This window comes from Convolutriloba macropyga, chromosome 2 (assembly GCF_964194025.1).
Source record: "Convolutriloba macropyga chromosome 2, txConMacr16.3, whole genome shotgun sequence".
NCBI classification, from domain to species: Eukaryota; Metazoa; Xenacoelomorpha; order Acoela; family Convolutidae; genus Convolutriloba; species Convolutriloba macropyga.
In genome coordinates, this window is record NC_134469.1 from 5,710,290 (window position 1) to 5,728,228 (window position 17,939).

A 17,939-nucleotide genomic window follows, 5' to 3' on the forward strand; every position below is an offset into this window, starting at 1 on the left:
ATTGCGTTCCGCAAGTACTGGTGGTCATGCGTTTTTGTACCATATGCTTGTTTTTACGCTCTGCATGTTTGTAGCAGATGCTAGGAATTATTGATGAGATTAGAGGGGCAGGCAGAATACGCAGCAGTTTGGAATACCAATTAACTGTTGTTTGATTATGGGTGGCAAATATACGTAGTAAATCAGCTTATATAAATAGTGTAAATTACCCGCCATAGCTTGATCGGGATGCAGGAAATTAGCTGGAAGTTAGCGCATGTGTTTTCTCATTTTTAACTGTTGGAGTCATGCTGAAAACCCTCCTTTTGAGCTAGGTTTCACAGAGGAGATATGGTAAGAATATCTGCAGAAAAATCTGCAGGCATATTGGTCAGAATATCTGCAGGCATGTTTTCTGTAGTCAAATATGACAATTCAAGTTTCTGTTTTTTCTACCAGTTCTCGCATAAAGTGAAGTTTTATGGCAAAGTGTTTAGTTTTTCATGAAGCATAGAATGCTAACTTAATGCAATACAAGCCTCATTATCGACAAAAAGTTTTAGAGGTAGTTTACAGAAAATTCTTAAGTCCTCTAGGATTCCACTTAAGTGGATGGCTTCTTTGCTCTTACTCGCTTCAACAACAGAGTTAAATTCTGCTTCAGAAGTTGATGTTGCTGCAGTCTTTTCGGCCTTGCAACACCAACTTATTACTCAGACAACTCACTTAATTTAAAACAAAAACTTGAAGTACTCCTCCTGTTTTCTATGTTCCCAGCATCAGAGAAATTTGTCAAACCCAGAACCTGAGTCTTTCGGAAAGTTAAAGTCTTTTTCATTGTTCCTCTTAAGTATCCAAGAACACGCTTGGCTGCTTTCCAATAAACTTCTCCAGAATTTTCAACAAACGAATTTAGAGCATTAGCAGCAAAACAAATATCAGGTCTACTCGACAAAAACTAAATAGTTCAGACAATCTATCAAACTTCGGAAATTAGTTTTGCTCATTCTAAGTTGCTCCTCACTCCCATCCTGAGAACAATCTTCTTTTGAAAGTTTACAATTTTCTTCTAATGGTGTACCAATTGATTTACAGTCGTTCATTTTCAAAATTTCTAAAATTTTTTCTATGTATTTCTCTTGACTAATGTTAATTTCCGATTAAGTACTCTCAATTTTCATTCCTAAAAACTACGCCAAATCTGAATAATCACTAATTGTAAGTTTCTGGGAAACTTCAGCGTGAAACCAATCACAAAAATTTTCCGAAATGTCACTAACTATTAAGTCATCTATACCCAAACAAAGAAAACCAATTTTTTTTCGTCCTGCTTTTTTTATAAACAAACATTTGTAATGGAATGAGTTAATAAAACCTAGAGCAATCAAGAAAGTCTTCAAAGTCATAAACCAGTTTCTTCCAGATCGTTTCAAACCATACAAACTCTTTTTTCAATTTACAAACAAAAGGTTTTCCATTTTCATCGAAACGTTCAAAACCTTCAGGTTGTTTAATGACTACATATTCTTCAATAGGAGCATTTAGATAAGCAGTTTTTATGTCAATTGGTTTTTAATTGATAATTGTTAGAAATAGCCAGACACAACAAAATTCTAATAGCGGAAAGTCTATTTGTATGTGAGTACATCTCATAAAAATCTTTTCCGAAAACTTGGCTAAAAACTTTTGCACCAAAACGAGCTTTATAGCGACATATTTCACCTTCAGGACCGATTTTCAAAACAATATGCCATCTACTTACTACTGGTTTTTCCTTACTTTTCACTAAGGACCAAACATTGTTTTCAACCTAGAATTGTATTCGTTTTTCATTGCCTCAAACCAATTTGGATTTTGCAGAGCCTCATCAACATTTTTTGGAAGCAAAGGATCGACAGCGAGTTTACTCAAAAAAGAAACTTCAATTGAATTTTTGTCAATGTCTTCCTATCAAATTTTGTGTCTTCTTATGTTTGAAGTAAAAATCAATTTCATTAAATCTCACGTTTCCCGAATTTCGAATTTTCAGTTCCCCTTTTTCGTCTTCAAAACCAATCAAATAACACTTACTATATCAGTATTCCAGCAAAATTTCCCTTTTTTGAAATTTGATCTATTTTTTGCAAAAATGTTTTTCAATATGCATAAATGAAACACAACCAAAAAATTTGGCAAAAAACAAATCAGGTTTTTCATTGTACATCAATTCAAAAAGTTTTTTTTCAGAGCTGAATGCAAAAGCATGTTTTTGACGTCAAAAGCCATGTTCAAAGCTTACGTCCAAAACTTTTTGTCCAAGCAGGCGTTATCCAAGAAACAGCAAGCCATAGCAACAGAAATCCCCCATTTTTTTCAATTTTTTCAATTTGTTCTCGAGTATATGAAGCTGAGTTTTCAAAACGAATTCATTGGTTCCTACAATAGCGAAATGTATTAAAACTCGTTTAAAATATATTCTCCACCTCCATCAGAAACTAAAGTTCCCACATAAGCACAAAACTGTTTAAATTTATCTAAGACCTCATCTCTTGTGAACAGGCTGTTTTTTCGACTTAATTAACTCAAAAACTTCACGACACTCAATTTTTGAATCACCTATTTTCATACCCTCAACAATTTTTGGCAGTCGTTTCAAATCAGAAAAGTTTTTATGTCCCATCTTTGCATGCCACATTTGTAAACTGTCAACATTAGAGCAATTTTAATTGAAACAAGGAAAAGTTTTCCACACAAACAACCCATTTTCAACTTCAACAGGAAAAGAGACGTTATTAATAACAAGAGTAAATTTTTCACTGAAAAATACTTCAACACAAGCTTCTCTCAGTTTTGAAACAGATCTTAAATTTTTAAGTTATTAAAAATTAGGTATTTGAGTTTTTAGGTACGAATAAAGCATCTTTTATAACAACTTTATTCAGTTCTTTATTTCTATTTTTAGCGAAAAACTCAACATCCCTTTACTAATATTGAGGAGTGCGTTTTGTTTGAATTTTGAGTTATGCCAGAAAAATTTTCATCCAGGTTAGCAAAAGTACTTTTATCTTTAATCATGTAGTTTGTTGCGCCAGAGTCAATGATAAAGTCTTGGTATTTAACACAATTCTCACTCCAGAAAAAGCTAAAAATTTTCCACTTCTTGTTCTTCCGGAACTGAATTTTGTCTTTCTTTCGAATTATTTTTGAGTTCATTTTTCCTTGCATGGGATTCAAACTTTTTGTTGAAAAACAATTTTCGGCAAAATGTCCAACTTTTTTACACTTAAAACATGTTAATTTTGGTTTAGATTTTCCATTTTTAGGTTCTTGTCGTCGTGCATGACAAAATTTGGCAATATTCTCCTCTTGTAACAATAAAAGCAAGTTTAATAATTGATAAAGAACACAGATTCTGATTTCTTTGTGTTTCTTTCGTTGCCTTTCTCACTTTTCAAAGTTAATCAAATCACGTTTAATTTCATCCAAGGTTTTATCTTGACTATATTTTACCAGAGTACAAAAACTTTCAAATTCACGAAGAAGTCCCTCGAAAAACATTTTCACGAGGAAGAGACAAGCATTTTTTCACTTATCGACTCATCGACTTCGGCAAGATTCAACTGCATGTCCTCGGCTCTAGTAATATAGTCTACGCTTTTTTCGATACTGTATTTTCTCAATTTTGTTAAATCAGACATTAATTTTTGTAAACGCAGTCTTTCAAGACTTTTATATCTCTTACACAATACGCTCCAAGCCTCAGATCTTTTTCCCCTATATGATCGCAAAAGAACTGACTTCTTGTCGAGGCACTGAACAAGTTCATACCAAATGGCCATCTGTTTTTCGTCAAAAATCTCCCTTCACTTTCTGTCGGCCGCGTCAATTTGCTCCTCTGACGTTCGTCCCCTCATCCCCTCAGCGTAGGTATAAGCTCCCTATATCCTACAGTGCCCTCAAGAATTTTATTCAACTTCAAAACATACATTCGTGCCTCAAACAGTTCAGGAAAACAGACAAAGTCTTCTTCTTTACCGCTGAAGAAAAATCTATCGTTGTTTTGTCTGTTATTGTTTTGTTGTTCTTGTTTAAAGTAGTGAACTCTTATTATGTGTTAAAACTTTAGCTAAAAAATCAAAACGTTTAACAAAGTAAAGATAAAGTTTAAAATCCAACCGAACACTCTATCGAACAAACATCTTAAACCACTATATTAAAGAACACCAAACAAGTCTTTCTTTATTCAGACCCTCAATAGGTTTTCTATTTTTTCTTTTCAACAAAACATCCTAATTTTAAAAGCAACAGTATCATAGATTTTGGAAAACACAACGTATAAACGAGCGTCTTTTAAAAGTAAAACTATTGACCACCGGACAGTCTTTATTTATGAAACTTTTCGAACTTTACTTAAAACTTTTTAATAAAAAAAACAGAGCCTGCAAAAAAATCGCCGTTAAACGCAGTAAAATTTTTTAGAAGGCAGTGCTTTTGAAGAGAATCTAATGGGGAAATTTTGTCTACTTAGTATAAAAGATAACCCATTTTGTTTGAGAATGTAGTATCCTTGACAAAGTTGGAGTGAACATTGACCAATATAGCCATTGATTCCCCCACTGCGACTAAGCACGATGAGGACGGACCCTCCAGATAATTTCTCAAACACTAGCTTAAACTTTTCTCTTACGCATGAACAAACTTCCGCAAATTTCTTCAAGCAAGCTTTCTATACATCATGTTTTACTATGCTGTTGCTATATTCAATAATAATTCAAATTTCGAATACTGCACATAATGTTACAAGCCCTTCAGGGACTCTGACCACTATCTCTTTTACAAATTCAATCTGTTCTACAGATCGATTAACAACTTTTAATCGATCCCATTTTTGTTTCAATTGACCTTTTTGTTAAATCACGAGTGGTTTTCACACACCCGTAATCAAGTTTTCACGTGAGCTAGAATTTCAACTTTATATATATAAATATATATATATATATATATATATATATATATATATATATATATATATCAAGCAAAAAATTGATTCATCAAATCAAAAGTTTGAAAGTTTATTTCTCTCTTTCTTGTTTTCTCTCTCTCTTTCTCTCTCTCTTTCTCTCTATCTCTCCTCTCTCTCTCTCTCTTTCTCTCTCTCTCTCTCTCTCTCTTGTCTTTTTATCTTTCTCCCTCTCTTTCCTTCTTCTCTTTTCTCTGTCTTTGTCTCTGAATGACACACTCCTTTTGATCAAGGAACTCTCTTTTTGTCACTATCTCGTCAGGCAGGCCACCCCTTCTCTTGTCTTGTCACACTTGTCAGTTTTCTGAGCGCATAATTTATTGATGAGGTTAGAGGGGCACGTAGAATACGCAACAGATTGGAATATCAAATAAATGTTGTTTGATTATGGGTGGCAAATACACGTAGTAAATCAGCTTATATAAAAATTGTAAATTATCCGCCAAAGCTTGGTCTGGATGTGTGAAATTAGCTCAAAGTTAGCGCATGTGCTTTCTCAATTTTAACTTTTGGATTCATGCTGAAAGGAATAATTCGGCAATCTTGACTTTGATCTAAATTGAATTCATGTTTTTTGCGAATGCAGATAAAACATTTCGTTTAGTGGTCTGAGTGACAGATAGTAAAAGATGGGGAACAGAGTTGTTGGCGGGTGGGTTTTACGGCCTAGGTGGAGGTGTGGTGGGTTGGCTGAGGCGCGTAGTAAGTACGGGGGGGGGGGAGAGGGTAGTAGATGTTTTTTCTGGTGTGGGCTTGATAGGTGAGCGGGCGGGAGTCGTTGGGGGTTGCTGGGGGTTCGGGCCTATATTTTTAATAGGCAGGGGTCCTGTTATAAGAAAACATTGTCTCAAATTCACCTTTGATCCTTGAATATAATAGCAGAGCTGTTTCTAAAAAGTATAAACATACCCGGTAGATTGCCGGAAAATAGCCGCCGTTGATTCCAATAAGCATGATTGGGATTGAACGAATAGAATATATTGAAAAAAAAAGATTTTTGTACAAAAATATTTTTAGGTCCGATTTATTTTGATGGCATTTCGTAGTTGAACATATACTTCTGTTTCTTAGAGAGAGGTTACAGCGCTACTATCAACAACAATAAGCATTAGAGGTGGTAACTAAGACTTATAGGAACGACGTTCAAATAGCGGGCATCTAAAATTGGGCTTTATGGGTTTATCCCGTTTCCATTTCTGACTTCAATTTTTTATACCGACTCTGTTCATTTTGAATTGCTTTGCTTAGCAACTGATGTTCAAATTCACTTTTAGCAGAATGAGAGAAGAGAAGTCAAAAAGAGAAGTCAAGAGAAGTCTAGAGAAGTCAAAAAGATTTCACGCAAAATGTCGAAAAAGCGGCAAAATGGTAAAGCGAAAAAAAGTTTGACGAAGTAAAAAAAATACGAGCGCAATAATAGCCAACTGAGAAGATGAGGGCGGCTATTAATGAGCGTCCAAAATGAAATCCGCTCACTTTAATTTTACTTAGTAAAAAATAGATTTTTTACGCATCATTACTCAGTCTGATAATCAAATTTCGAAAAAACAAAATAAACCATTGATCCACTAGGCTAGTTCTCTTGCTTGATCGTCAAATTTTGATAATACGCAATGAATTTGTTTTTACGCAATACTACTCAATCTGGTAATCAAATTTTGAAGAAAAGTTGAACCATTCATCCACTAGGCTAGTGGTCTTCCCTACGCTTGAAATTCTGATATTACGTAATGGTATCTTAGGGTGTTACCCACTGTAAATTTGATGACATCCATCGAATTGTCACAAAAAAGAAGTCACAAAATTACATTTTATTTACATTGTTTCTCTCTTTAATGCTTAACGCAAATGCAATCTCAATCATTGTTGAACAATAGTGACAACATGTTTCTTTTTGAGCCAATTTTTGTTTTAATTATAAAACTTGGAATAAGGTTTTCGATTTTTCATTGGGTATATGTTAGGTTACATGTACGAAACGACTTTTTAAGTGGGCAAGAGAACTAGAAAAGGGTGCAATGATGTAAAAAAAATTCAAAATTTGATTGCAAGATCGAGAAACATTGCGTCAAAAATTGAACTCTTACTTCGTACAGCTATGGGAGGCTATTTTACCTTTGGCGTTCAGTATATTACTAACTAAGCTACTTTTAAACTCCAATGTTCGAAAACAAAAGTCAAAATTTCCAGTCAGTAACGAACTTGCTTCAGCTTTAAAAAAAAACCTGTAGAATACCAATACTTCCCTCGGAGTCATAACGACACGTGTTCAAACAATGGTTATGAACAAGAATAGCATGAATAGTTATTAGCGGTATTGATTATTCATAAACGTTTTTTCCAACACAAGGTAACCATATCTAACATTAATTAAGAAAAATTTAAGGATTAAGTGCTAATTAAGAAGAAATTTATGTTTTCTACACACCTTCAAATAGTATTTGTTTTCCGTGCAGAGAAGCCTTAGCCCAAATTTGTTCAGCAAAAGTGAACTTGTTGAGTATTCCTGTGAGATGAAGACCCCTGTCCACTTCATACTCCATCTTCAGTCTGTTGTAGGGAACAAACAACCCGCTTGGCTCTGAAATAAACAACCATAAACAAACAATAAAGACTTCAACTATTGGATTTAATGGGTAGATTAGGTGCCTCTGATGACGTCACTGAAAAAATCTGGCACATGTCGAGAACCGCTTATCTGTTCAAGGTATATGTCTGGAATTGTTTAAATACGAACAGGTTTAAAATCTGGCTTTATAGAGATTTAAATTGTATATTATTGTTTAATGTTTCATTACGTAAAAGCGAGCTATCAATTCTGCAAGTGAAGACCATAACTAAGGGCGGATAGTCATAATTGGGTTAGATTCAAATTGTCAAAATTCAAAATTTTGTCCTTTTAGCTTTCGTTCAACGGAGTTGAACAGTTCTCGTAAAAACATAAAGTTATTCAGAGACAGAGGCTAAAAGGTCGAAGCTACAAAATGAGAACACAAACTTAACCCACCTGTGTAGAAGTCTGTTATAGTAGTCAGCGATTCCAATTCGCTTCCTTGCTCGCCAATTACTCTTACGACTGCCGTGTACCCAATGCCTCGGATCAGATCATCAAGTACAACAGAATCATTGAAACTATTCGGATCTGTTCTCTCAATCACACGTGTCGCAATCTCATTGGCTGAGAAGAATAGATTGTGAACTGACTGAGGTTGAATTGAAAGTTCGATCTCAATCTTTGATATATTGGCACTGATATCAGCAGAAAATGGGGTCCAAAACAGCCGAGCGTAATTGTGACCGGGTCCAATCAGAATCGAGCTCTGTCTGTCGTTGAGGCCTTTAGCAATTATATTTGGGTCATTCCCAGTACACCTACGTCCACCCCCCCCCCCCACCGCACGCCACTTAATTATACAATTATACCCCCTTTACGGTAGATTTAACGTAATTGAGGGGTTGGGGTGTACGTTAAATGGCCATAACGCACAGGAGGGGAGCTATAATGGAAATATCTCGGATTTTCACATAATTTTTTGTCTTCTAAAGAAATCTGTAAAATAAAAACAGTTTCTCACTTATATAGGTAAATTTTAAAAGATATCTGAAACACAATATTTACTTGAGTGGAAGTAAACCAGCAATGCCATTAGATGAGATTTGACTTTCTTTTATATTAATTTAATAATTTCTTCTCCAACAATATTTTAGGATCTATTCTGCCCCCCCCCCCCAGCTTTGTCGGCTCATAACTTACGCCTCCAGGCGCATGTGCTTTTTTAACATAGTAACGCGCTACATGACAACACACATTTTGTAACTGGCGGGGAGCATAAATTACTGGGAGGGGGGGGGGAGGAGGAGGGGCAGAATAGACACAAATTTTATTTCTTTTCTGGTTCACTGTAGAATAAAGAGAAACTCACTTTTGCTTGTGAATATTGTAATGTAGTCTGAAATTCCGCGGTATGTTTTCAGTTGAATCTTCACTGTCTCCTTATACTCCATATCAGTGATTAGAACTCCTGAAAAAAATTTTGGGACAAAAATTGTACAAAAAGTGATTAAAAAAATTCAAAAACCTTGCAAAAATCTTGCACGAATTCTTAAACATGCTTATACATAGTTCATCCATTAAGCTTTCATGAATCTTGAAACATTTTATATTCTTCTTGTAAGAATCGCGCTCACTTGGGTTAATTTCTCAACCCCAAAGCACAAATTAAAACTCGGCTTTATTCTCTCATTCAAATTTTAAGTCAAGTTTGCAACTATTAGCAAATTGATTTATAGTTTTTGCATGATATTTTTCCGTTTGTGCCCCCTTTTTTACAAAATGAAAGTATAACGTACTGGAGGAGGCACAAACAGAAAATATCCTTTTTGTAAAATAATTCTTCTTATTCGCCATTAATATTTGCAAACAGGGTTTCCAAATTCGACAATAATTTGCAAATTTTTCCAAATTTTCGCATTAATTTGCCAACGATTTCGTAACTCTACCATTAATTTGCAACTCAATTGCAACTCTCTGCTTAATTTTAAAATGTTTCTTACAACTTTGATTGTGGTTTGCCAATTTATTGTAGTATTGTAAACGGATAACTGTCGACTACAAAATCTCTACTTCCACATAAAAAAGGCCAATCATTACCATTCCAACTAGAGCAATCAACCTGTTGACTTAATGACCTTGTTAGATTTAGTTTAGGCTGACGGTTTATCAGATCGTTTTGCCGGCTTTTTTTTCTTTCCTCAGTAAATTTTTCACTTCTTATTTAGACATCGTAGAGAAGAAGAGAAACATAATTTTAAAGCCCCTAGAGGATTTGATTTTTGTTTAGAAAACCCAATTTTTTAGCATCGTCATAGAAAAAAGGAGCTTTTCAAAAAAAATTGAGAGGAAGAATGGAAAAGAATGAGGAAAAGTTCTGGGGGATTGAATGAGGTATTAAAAAACATATTTGTTACTAAGAAAATAGATGTAAGCGAGAGAAAATTAACAATCAGAATAGAGTATTTAAAATACGTTCTTATATACGTAGAAAGTTCCGAAAAAGTTCGTATAACTTAATTTTAAGTAAATAAAACCACGATATACACGAATAAGTTGGTTTTCGGCTCAATATTTCAGGTTCTCTGCACAATTGTTGGCCGATTAGAAACCAACTTTTGTGTCAATAACAAACCAAAAACAGAAAAGAAGCATCGAAAAAACCTTGCCGTATCAACTTTCACTTGTTGCTATGATCATAACAATAGTAATACGTTGTAATAAGCTTGATACGTTGACTTGTCGCAATAAGTGGCTTAGATTGAGTGGACTTCTGCGACGTTAAGCTTATACGTTGAGGCTTATGTATTGAACTAATTTAAGCTTACCGAAAGAGTGGTTTTAAACCTTTATTTTGGTGCCGCTCCGTGCTTTCCAATATTGATTTAATATTGAATTGAAAATTGAACGTTGATTTGATGAACATTTGTACAGGAAGATTTGTAGAGCCTCATGTCATTCTGTCAAGAAACAATTAGTTTCAGGAAATCCATTATTTTAAGCTTTTACCTTGACTAGCCTCCACAACTGAGTGCTTGCTTCCACAGCCAATGAAAAATTGTGACTACTTGAGTCGAAGTTTTACGACTTGCAAAATAATTGGTTCGAAGTTTTCGCACTTCAGCCACGAGACAGTGCTTACAGTACCACTTATATCTCGATCGAGAATTGCGTGACTACGACTGAAACTCAAAGAGCAACCTCATGCGACAAAAAGCTGTAAGAACAAAACAATTAATATTATGGCAATAAATTGATGCAGAAAATTTAAACCGATCCTTGGTTTTTTTCCAGTTTGGTCTAAAATAGTAAAAGAAAGAACATGATTGATTCGGGAGTTAATCGGCCACCATTAACACCCACATAATTATTGGTACATTAAAAAAACATCGAGTTCGAAAAATTTTAGTCGAATTTTAGGAAATCATGGAAATTTAGTTTGCCTGGTTTATATAACAAAGAACCTCAATTATGAAAAGAATAAGAGAACATTATGCTAAAAAACTCAATTTTGAAAATTTTTGGTCATTTTTGATGCTCTTCAAAAGCTTTAGCAAATCAAAACTAAATATTGATAAATCGTACTTTCATTCACAAAACCGTTCAGTTTAGTGAATTACCGTTCCGTTCTTAAAAAATTGCAAAACTAGCGACCAAAATTGGACAGAAGTACAATTTTTTGACAAATTTGTGAAAAATTGAATATTCTGACTAGAAGTTTTTCCAATTGAGTGAAACTCAAGATACACAAAAGTTTTTAAAGGAATTCACCACCTCCGACCTACAAAAAAAATGAGTTGTCACTTTTTTCCCTCTTCGCTCGATACAATATCGTACCGCCGGCGTATTTTTTGTCCTTCAATTTTCCAAATCTCCCTGTTCCGTTTTGTTTTCAAATATGTCGCTCTCCCAAAATTTCGTTTTTCATTTTCATACCCAATCGTTCTGATTTTTTGCGTTCAACTGCGTATTTCTGCGCTTTTTATCCCTTTGGTGTATATTGTTGTCATATGTGATGAAGTATGTCTCTGTTTTCGTTGCAGTATAATGATTTCGCTAGTATGCTGATTTGCTGTGTTGGTCTTTGTAGTTTTCTGGGGTGTGACTTAGTTGACCCACGAATTACGGCTGGATCGTCTCCTGGCTTTTAGACATCTCTCATTTACTGGCTCTCCTATGGTAGTATATCAAGGTTTGCTGCTGTTTTTTCGTGTGTATATGTATGATTGTTAGTTGGTTTGTTCTTGTCGCCTTCTAGGGTTTGACTTAAAAATATAATGGAGTTACGACTAGGTTGTTCCTTCACTTTTCCAGCTGTCATATTCTACAAGAACACTTTGCAGATTGTTCAACTTTTGCTGTAGTTTGTTTAATATTGGTGGTATGCTGATCAGTTGTTTAAGATTGAATATTGCCAGGGTGTGACTTAAATTTACTCTGTAATTACGGCTAGTAATTTTTTTGGTCTTCTCATATTTTTAGTTTCGTATTGCATTGCCGTAAATTAGTTTGTTATTGGTATACTAAGCCCCATAATGAAATGTTGCAGCTTGTCCTACAGTAGCCTCTCTCCTTCCCTTCCTAGGGTGTGAATTAGGTTTTTACTGGAGTTATGGGTATTTTGTTTGGTTGAGTTTGTTGCTGTGGTCTGCTAGCATAGTACAACCCCAACTACCCGCTCGTTGCTTGCCCGTTTTCCACCCGCTGTTTCCCGAATTCGCGCTTCGTTGGGGCTACTCGCTCGATGTTTCCTATCAGTCCGTCTTTTTTCCCACCACGTTGTGCGCCCGTCGCCCGACATTTACTTTCCGTCTGTTTCGTTTCCCATTTTGTCAAGCGTCGCTCGCTAATTGTTTCCGTCCCGTCCGTAGTGTTGCCCGTTTCTTACCCGCGTTTTCACCCTGTCCGCTCCATTTCCCATCTCATTGTGCGCCGTTCAACCGTCCTCCACTCCCCGTCCGTTCGTTTCCCGTTTCGTTGCGGATTGTGCACCCGGCCCTCTTTTGCCTGTCGTCTTGTTTAGTCTCAAGTTGCTTTAAAACACGTTTGAAGCTCTACCACTTTTGTTTTTTACTTTTGCCGATAAATCGTTGCTCGGTAACTATTGTCCTGCTCTTTGGTGTCTTGATTATCAAGTCCACGTCAATTTGGTTCTGTATAACCCACACTACACGTGTTCGTTTGAAAGTTGCTTTCATTACATTGGGAAATTAGTCAATTCAAGGTCATGACCGAACAGCAAGAGAATTTGAAAAAGCTCTATAATTCAAGATCTAATGTAGAATCCGAGTTGCGTAGCATCCACAAGGATATTACTGATGCCATAGATCGGCAATACAGGAGGGTTAAAGTTGAACGCTTGATTTTTCAGTTTAAGGATGTTTTCAGTAAACTGGTGCAGAAGAATGAAGAAATCTTTGACTTGGCCAGTTAAACCGAGAACCCAGATTCAAAATATTCTGTCCCTGAGCAATGGTTCGATGATTTACCTCAGAACAATGATAGATTCTTGCTTGCAGCTGGAAGCTATAGTGACTCATTTGCTGACCAAGACACCGTATGCAAAAGCGTCAATCCTCAAGGTCTACGAGAAGTTCACGCCGAACAAAGTCATCAAGGTCAATCCAGCGTAAACAAGACTTTCTCATGGCAAAACAAAAACGCGAAGAGGCTGAGTAAAAAAACAAGCTCTTATACGCCTCACTTAACAAAAACACAAAACTGCCATGAGAAAAAAAGAGCTTGCAGATTGCACTTCACGAACTAGAGGAAGACCACCGCCAGCGTAATGCAGCTGCTAAAATAGATGAGGCCAATCTTATTGAATGATCGTTCAGTGTTTAGGTAAGTGAACTAAATTTACTTAAAAATAGGGGATCAGATAGAAGTAAGAAAATTTTTCAGGACTGGATACTTTCGTTTCCAACAGGTAAATCATTGAACGCAGTAAGTGAGTTAAACTTTTCTCGTCCTGGTTCAGCAACCCCTGATCATCCCGTTCAAGATACTGCCCCTAGTATTCCTCCAAAAAACTCAAGTAATGTTGCCGAGAGATTAAATGACCTTGAAGCTCCATCTCAGTACACAGGGCATGGAGTTGCAATTTCTATTGCTCAGCAAAATGCGTTGTATCGGGAATACCTCCATGCTCAACTCCAGCAACCTGTCAGTGATCGAAGGGTAGATCAGGCACATATTCTCTCAGGCAGTGATATGATGAACCCACTGAACCAAGCATTAGCTCACGTACAAAATGTCGCACTGCCACCACTTCAGCTACCTATGCAACCTCCCCCGCGACCGACATTTGTTATAGCATCATCGAACTCCAACATTTTTTGAACCTGAATTTTCGACAATTTCACAGTCAAATCATACCATGCATCAGTCTTCTGTACACTTGAAACTATAAACTGCTAGAATACCAGGTCAGTTGCATCTGCCCTTCCCCTTTTTGCACAACATCAGAGACCACCTCAAATTAACATTCCACAACTCCCTATAGCCCATTCCCCGCTTAACGTTCCTCCACCCCTTGACCCTCTTGGAAATCCACTTCATTTAAACCCGCCTCAACAATTAATTAGTTCTCAGCATCACGTGATTCCGTTGTCTTTTCCACCGAGCGCAAGAAAGTATTTATATATCCCAAACAATCCACTGCAAAACACTGTCACTTCGCCCTAAGCCCGCCTAGTATAGTATTCCACCGCTCCGAAACGTCCCCTTAACTGTAATCTTAATTTCAATTTGTGGCGTCTTCCTCAGAATAACCCCTCAAACGTAAATCAGGTGACAAATAATGCAGCCCTTTTCAACTTTCAACTAACCCTATCCTCAAGCACTTCTAACCCAGCCGTCAGTCATCAAATCCCGCAATCAACTCCACCGCGAAACATTAATAGCAAATAAACAGCAACCTTTAGTATCCCAGTTAACCCTTTCAGTACAACAACTACCCTTGCGCCACCTCTTATCACGCCCTTTATACAACAAACATAAAAGCATACCGCTCCGATACCATTGTGCTGGGATGTCCTATTACATCCCACGCCTCCAACGCCTGCAGCTAAAAATTTAAGCTCATTACGGCATTGCCGGACGCCATAACTAGCAAGAGGAATGACCCGCTACAAGAATGGAAGTTGTCTCAATACAATGGTGATCCACTTCAGTGGCACGAATGGTATAATCAATTTTGAAGCGCTATTGACTCTCAGTCTCTGACTGATGAGCTTAAACTGACATGCATTAAGACCATCGTAACTTGTAAAGCTAAACCAGCTACAGCTGAATTCCCCAGCTGCGGCGCAATGTACAAAGACGCACCGAAGACCTTAGAACGTAAATTTGGCCAACTACAGCAACCTCTAGTATCCCCGTTAACCCCTTCAGTACAACAACTAACCCTGCGCCACCTTTTATCATGCCCTTTATACAACGAACATACAAGTATACCGCTCCGATACCATTGTGCTGGGGTGGCCCATTATATCCCACGCCTCCGCCGCCTGCAGCCAAAAATGTAAGCTTTATTACGACATTGCCGGACGTCAAAAGTAGCAAGAGGAATGACCCGCTAAAAGAATGAAGTTGTCTCAATACAATGGTGATCCCCTACAGTAGCACGAAAGGTATAATCAATTTTGAAGCGCAATTGACTCTCAGTCTCTGACTGATGACCTTAAATTGACATACCTTAAGACCCTCGTAACTTGGAAAGCTAAACCAGTAACAGCTGAATTCGCCTGCAGCGGCGCAATGTACAAAGACGCACTGAGGACCTTAGAACGTACAGTTGGCCAACTACAGGCGGTCGTAAGTGCCAATTTGGACAAACTTAGCAGCTTTCCCCAATTGACGATGCACAATAGCGTTAACATCATTAACAATTCAGGGCGCATTTCAAGTCTTGTCGGGGTCTTTAAATCGCTCTCATACTATTCGTATTTAAAAAGTGCTGCGCTTCTGAACAATGTCGTACAGAAGCTACTGCCCAATATGAAGGAGTCATGATCACTCTTCACTGTAGAAAAGCATTGGGTTAAACCTACTCCGCTCTAATTTAACGACTGGTTAATGGAGAAGGCCGAAGCGCACAATTTACTCAAGAATACGGAAATTCAAACCAAGACAAATAATACCATCAACTCCTTAAACAAGTCAAAAGTCGCATCAAAGGCATTCGCTGCAAATACCCAACAAAAGAATTTTCAAAAACGCAACAGAGCGCTGCGTCAACATCTATCCCAAGCCGCAGCGTATGCAAGGGAGTCATCGGCTGTGAGGGTGTCGTGTGTTTAAAGAAAAAACTTGCACGCATAGAACCAAGGTCGTGGATGCAGTAAAGCTCTGTAACCATTGTTTGCGCGATAAACATATGTTTAGGCAATGCCCAAGAACCCGTAAATGAAGAGAACATGGCTGCAACAGCTCCTATAACACCTTACTTCACTTAGCTGTAATGGTTTTCCCAGCTAAACCCTCAAATAACAACACCAATAATTCGAAGTCGAATGCAGGTACTAGTATGCCAACTACTGGTCAACAGCAACCAAGCAAAACGACCACTTTGGTTTCTGTCACTGATGTCAAAGGACTCGCAAGGAGTTCATTGACCGCTGCAAGTGAGTTAGGCTTTTCTCGTCCTGGTTCAGCAACCGCTGACAATCGCGTTCAAGATACTGCCCTTAGTAATCCTCCAGGAGACTCAAAGAATGTTGCCGGTAACTTTAATCACCTTGAAATTTTATCTCAGTACACATGGCCGGGATTTGCAATTTCTATTCCCCAGCAAAAGGCGTTGTATCGGGAATACCTCCATGCTCAACTCCAGCAACCTGTCAGTGATGGAGGGGTAGATCAGGCACAGAGTCAATCAGGCAGTGGTATGGTGAACCTACCGAACCAAGCTTTAGCTGACGTACAAATTGTAGTATTGCCACCATTTCAGCTACCTATGAAACCTCAGCGGCGACCGACAGCTGTTATGAAATCATCGAACTGAAACCATTTTTTTTACCTAACTAATCAGCAATTTCACAGGCAAATCAAAGCATGCATCAGCCTGCTGTACACTTGAAACCAAAATGTGCTAGTATGCCAGGTCAGTTTAATCTGCCTATCCCTCCTTTTGCACAACATCAGAGTCCACCTCAAATTAACATTCAACACGAAAAACAAATCCCTATTGCCCATTCCCCGCATGGCATTCCTCCACATCCTAACCCTCGTGCAAACCGACCACCCCAAAACCCGCCTCAACAACTAATTATTTCTCAGCCTCCCCTGATTCCGTCGTCTATTCCAGCGAGCGCAAAAAACTATTTACACGTCCCAAACAATCCACTGCAAAACACTGACAATTCGCCCTAAGCCCGCCTAGTACAGCTTTCCACCGCACCAAAAAGTCCCCGTTTAAATGTAATCTTAATCTCAATTTGTGGCGTTTAGCTCAGAATAACCCCTCTTACGTTATACAAGCGACAAATAATGCAGCCCTTTTCAACTTTCAACCAACCCTAACCTCAAGCACCTCTATCACCGCCATCAGTCATCAAGTCCCGCAACCAGCTCTACCGCAAAATGTTAATAGCAAACACGCAGCAGCCTCTAGTATCCCCGTTAACCCCTTCAGTACAACAACTAACCTTGCGCCACCTTTTATCATGCCCTTTATGACACAAACATACAAGCGTACCGCTCCGATGCCATTGTGCTGAGGTGACCCATTACATCCCACGCCTCCTGCGCCTGCAGCCAAAAATTTAAGCTTGATTACGGCATTGCCGGACGCCATAACTAGCAAAAGGAATGACCCGCTAGAAGAATGGAAGTTGTCTCAATACAATGGTGATCCCCTACAGTGGCATGAAAGGTATAATCAATTTTGAAGCGCAATTGACTCTCAGTCTCTGACTGATGACCTTAAATTGACATACCTTAAGACCCTCGTAACTTGTAAAGCTAAACCAGTAACAGCTGAATTCGCCTGCAGCGGCGCAATGTACAAAGACGCACTGAGGACCTTAGAACGTAAATTTGGCCAACTACAGGCGGTCGTAAGTGCCAATATGGACAAACTTAGCAGCTTTCCACAATTGACGATGCACAATAGCGTTAACATCCTCAACAATTCAGGGCGCATTTCAAGTCTTGTCGTGGTCTTTAAATCGCTCTCATACTATTCGTATTTAAAAAGTGCTGCGCTTCTGAACAATGTCGTACAGAAGCTACCGCCCAACATGAAGAGTTCATGATCACTCTTCACTGTAGAAAAGCATTGGGTTAAACCTACTCCTCTCTAATTTAACGACTGGTTAATGGAGAAGGCCGAAGCGCACAATTTACTCAAGAATACGGAAATTCAAACCAAGACAAATAATACCATCAACTCTTTAAACAAGTCAA

The 17,939-nt window shown here is 37.7% G+C and overlaps 1 protein-coding gene across 1 annotated transcript in view; it reads right to left on the minus strand.

Annotated features, from left to right (window-relative positions):
* Positions 1-17,939, minus strand: part of LOC142355276 (uncharacterized) — an 88,947-nt gene that overhangs the window by 6,506 nt on the left and 64,502 nt on the right. The window contains exons 13-15 of the mRNA XM_075407483.1: positions 8,902-9,000; positions 7,986-8,315; positions 7,407-7,559 (exon numbers count right to left, since the gene is read on the minus strand). Of these exons, the coding sequence (XP_075263598.1) occupies positions 7,407-7,559; positions 7,986-8,315; positions 8,902-9,000 (582 nt within the window). The remainder of the gene's footprint in view (positions 1-7,406; positions 7,560-7,985; positions 8,316-8,901; positions 9,001-17,939) is intronic.